We start from the raw sequence: 2,500 nt of genomic DNA, 5'->3' as shown, positions 1-2,500 counted from the left end.
GACCTCACTCATCACCCACCACACACACACACACACACACACTTACATACGCACACATGCACCGATACACACACAAAACACGCACACGGATGCACGCACATACATGCACACACACATATGCATAGACAGAGAGGTTGGAAGGTGAGTTGCCGATAACCTGCAGTTACAAGGTTAATGTGTGGTAGTACACATGCTCCATGTCAAGTAGGAGCATTAGCCCGCCACCGCCTTGCACTTTATCTTGCGCTGGAGAGAGGCACACAAAAGAATCATGGACGACATGAGGACCGCAAACAAACGTTACATAAGGAGGCGGCGGGAAATTCAGCGAGACGCCCTCTGCCAGTCGTCTCGTTCGGCCATCGCATTGTTTGGCATTCCACAAAGAACCTTTGCCTTGTATCGCGGCACTGATAAAAACACCTTTTTTTCTGGACAAAAACATGACTAAGCTTGAGTTTTCGCATTTTGGAATTTGGTTTGACCTGTAGCAAATCCATTGGCCTTGCAGTTTACAATTACATCTGAACCAAATTTCTCATAATAGCAATAAAGAGTGTTGATAGATAACGTTAAGGCTGGGTATTGTCAAGGATCTCACAATATAATTTGATTTCAGTACTATGGGTCTGTTGTATACATACAGTATACAACAGTGAATTTTGCAGTAAATTGATGCAAACAATACAGGGTGTTTCATTTACTATTGTGATACATGTGCATTACTGATATGGATAAGGGGACTAATTGAGGCAAAAACTGTTTTTAATGTTTCAATGAATCTTGATGAATCAAATTAGATGCACATTTCTGTGTACAGCAGTGCACCGAAATATCTTGTAATAACATGTAAACGTACACACTGAAAACGCAGAACTCTTTGTGAGTTCAATTTGAATACACACACTAGACTCAGTTCAGTCAGATTTAACCGGAGGCTGCTGGAAAACACCCGCCTGGTGTCTACTCATGCGTTCGTGTGTAAATGTGTAGCGTTACAACTGAATTTTAATACCAAATGGCAAAAGCTTACAGCGTACATTCCTATTGAGTTTTTATTTTTGGAATCCAAAATGTGACCAAACATTTGATTGTGGGAGGCGTAGCTCACCTCATGGTGCGCAGGTCCCAGCCTCGTATGGCCGTGTCGTTGGCTGTGGCCAGCTGGCTGCAGTTGTGGTGGGGACTCCACTTGCCCGAGGTGAACTTCAGCTGACCTTTGCCCTCTAAGGTGGTGGTGCTGGAGACCTGGGGAGGACAGCCGTATTCCCATGACAGTCTCTGATTAGGAGCATGAATTTCAGCAAATACTGGCAACAAGTTCATCCAATACAGTCAAAGGTGCATTCAATCAATATGTTAGTGTTTCTCTCTCAAGACTACACTCATTCAGTATTGCTCTGTCGTAATATCTTGCATATTGCTGTGACACTGCCAGCAGCAGATTCACTTCACACTGAAACATGTATTTATTCTTGCAAACATAACTTTTTCTACATTCACTGCAATAAATGTCCATTTTAACAAGTCATTTAGTCTTATTTGGTCTTAAAAGTGAAAAATTCTGCCAATCGGCAGAGAGGTAATTCCACTTCTTTCCAGCGCAGTTTCACTTGATTCAAGACTTTTGTAGAAACAAGTTGCAGTATCTTGACACGATGCAGAATGAAGCATATCAATTGACTATAATAATAAGTATAATGATAATTCATTCAAGAAAATCCTTGAATCTTTGAATCCTCAAAACAAGATTAAATGACCTATGAAAAGATGGCAATTTTTGCAGTGCATGATCTGATGAAGTGATATGATTGAATAATAGGTGAGAATTGATTCCAGTTTTTACAAAAGTGAAGTTTGGTCTGAAAAGTCAGAATGCCAACACCAGGATTGTTGGTTTTGTTTTCTAAGAAACTGCACCTGGTCTATAGCCTTAACATGTTAATCTCCTGAGAATGATAACTACAGCCACTGCTGCCTGTCTGCAGAGCGCTCCAACATATGGATTAGTCGTTCCTTCTCTGTTCTGAATGCCTGACAGCACATGAGTATTATTGACAGGACCCATATGGCCAGAACTGCCCAGTATGGAGACCTGGAGGTGGCAGCGTGCACCTTTCTGCTCCGCATCCCACTGCTCAGTCGATGTTAGGCCCGCTAACCCCTGCCTCACCTTGGTCCCATGGCAAGGATCTATACACTAGATCACTCACAGTTACTTATGGATCAACTGCTCAGAGCAGGAACGGCCCTCGGAGCTCCGAAGACTGATGAGTGTTGAAAGCTGAATCAAAGTTGAAATGAGGGGCGATTTAGACCGGCTCAAACTCATTTAAATTAATTGTAACGTTTTAGGGATTTCAGCTGAGCAACATTTAACTGACAGAATGTCATCAAATCCCAAAAATGACAGCAGTTTAGCAGGCTAAACTGTAACATTTTATGCTTTTCAAATGAGACGACATGCCTAGACACTGAATCTATATCCAACTCACTCCAG

At 42.1% G+C, this 2,500-nt stretch overlaps 2 protein-coding genes across 2 annotated transcripts in view; one reads left to right on the top strand and one right to left on the bottom strand.

The window, feature by feature from the left end:
• LOC139926448 (cytochrome c oxidase subunit 7A2, mitochondrial-like) overlaps window positions 1-2,500 on the top strand; it is a 216,856-nt gene that overhangs the window by 128,598 nt on the left and 85,758 nt on the right. The window lies entirely within an intron of this gene.
• eipr1 (EARP complex and GARP complex interacting protein 1) overlaps window positions 1-2,500 on the bottom strand; it is a 37,630-nt gene that overhangs the window by 16,061 nt on the left and 19,069 nt on the right. The window contains exon 6 of the mRNA XM_071918197.2: window positions 1,112-1,248. Coding sequence (XP_071774298.1) covers window positions 1,112-1,248 — 137 coding nt within the window. The remainder of the gene's footprint in view (window positions 1-1,111; window positions 1,249-2,500) is intronic.

The sequence above is a fragment of the Centroberyx gerrardi genome, chromosome 17, assembly GCF_048128805.1.
Source record: "Centroberyx gerrardi isolate f3 chromosome 17, fCenGer3.hap1.cur.20231027, whole genome shotgun sequence".
Taxonomy (NCBI): domain Eukaryota; kingdom Metazoa; phylum Chordata; class Actinopteri; order Beryciformes; family Berycidae; genus Centroberyx; species Centroberyx gerrardi.
The sequence above is the reverse complement of the archived record's forward strand: the minus strand, read 5'-3'. Positions and strand labels throughout refer to the sequence as shown.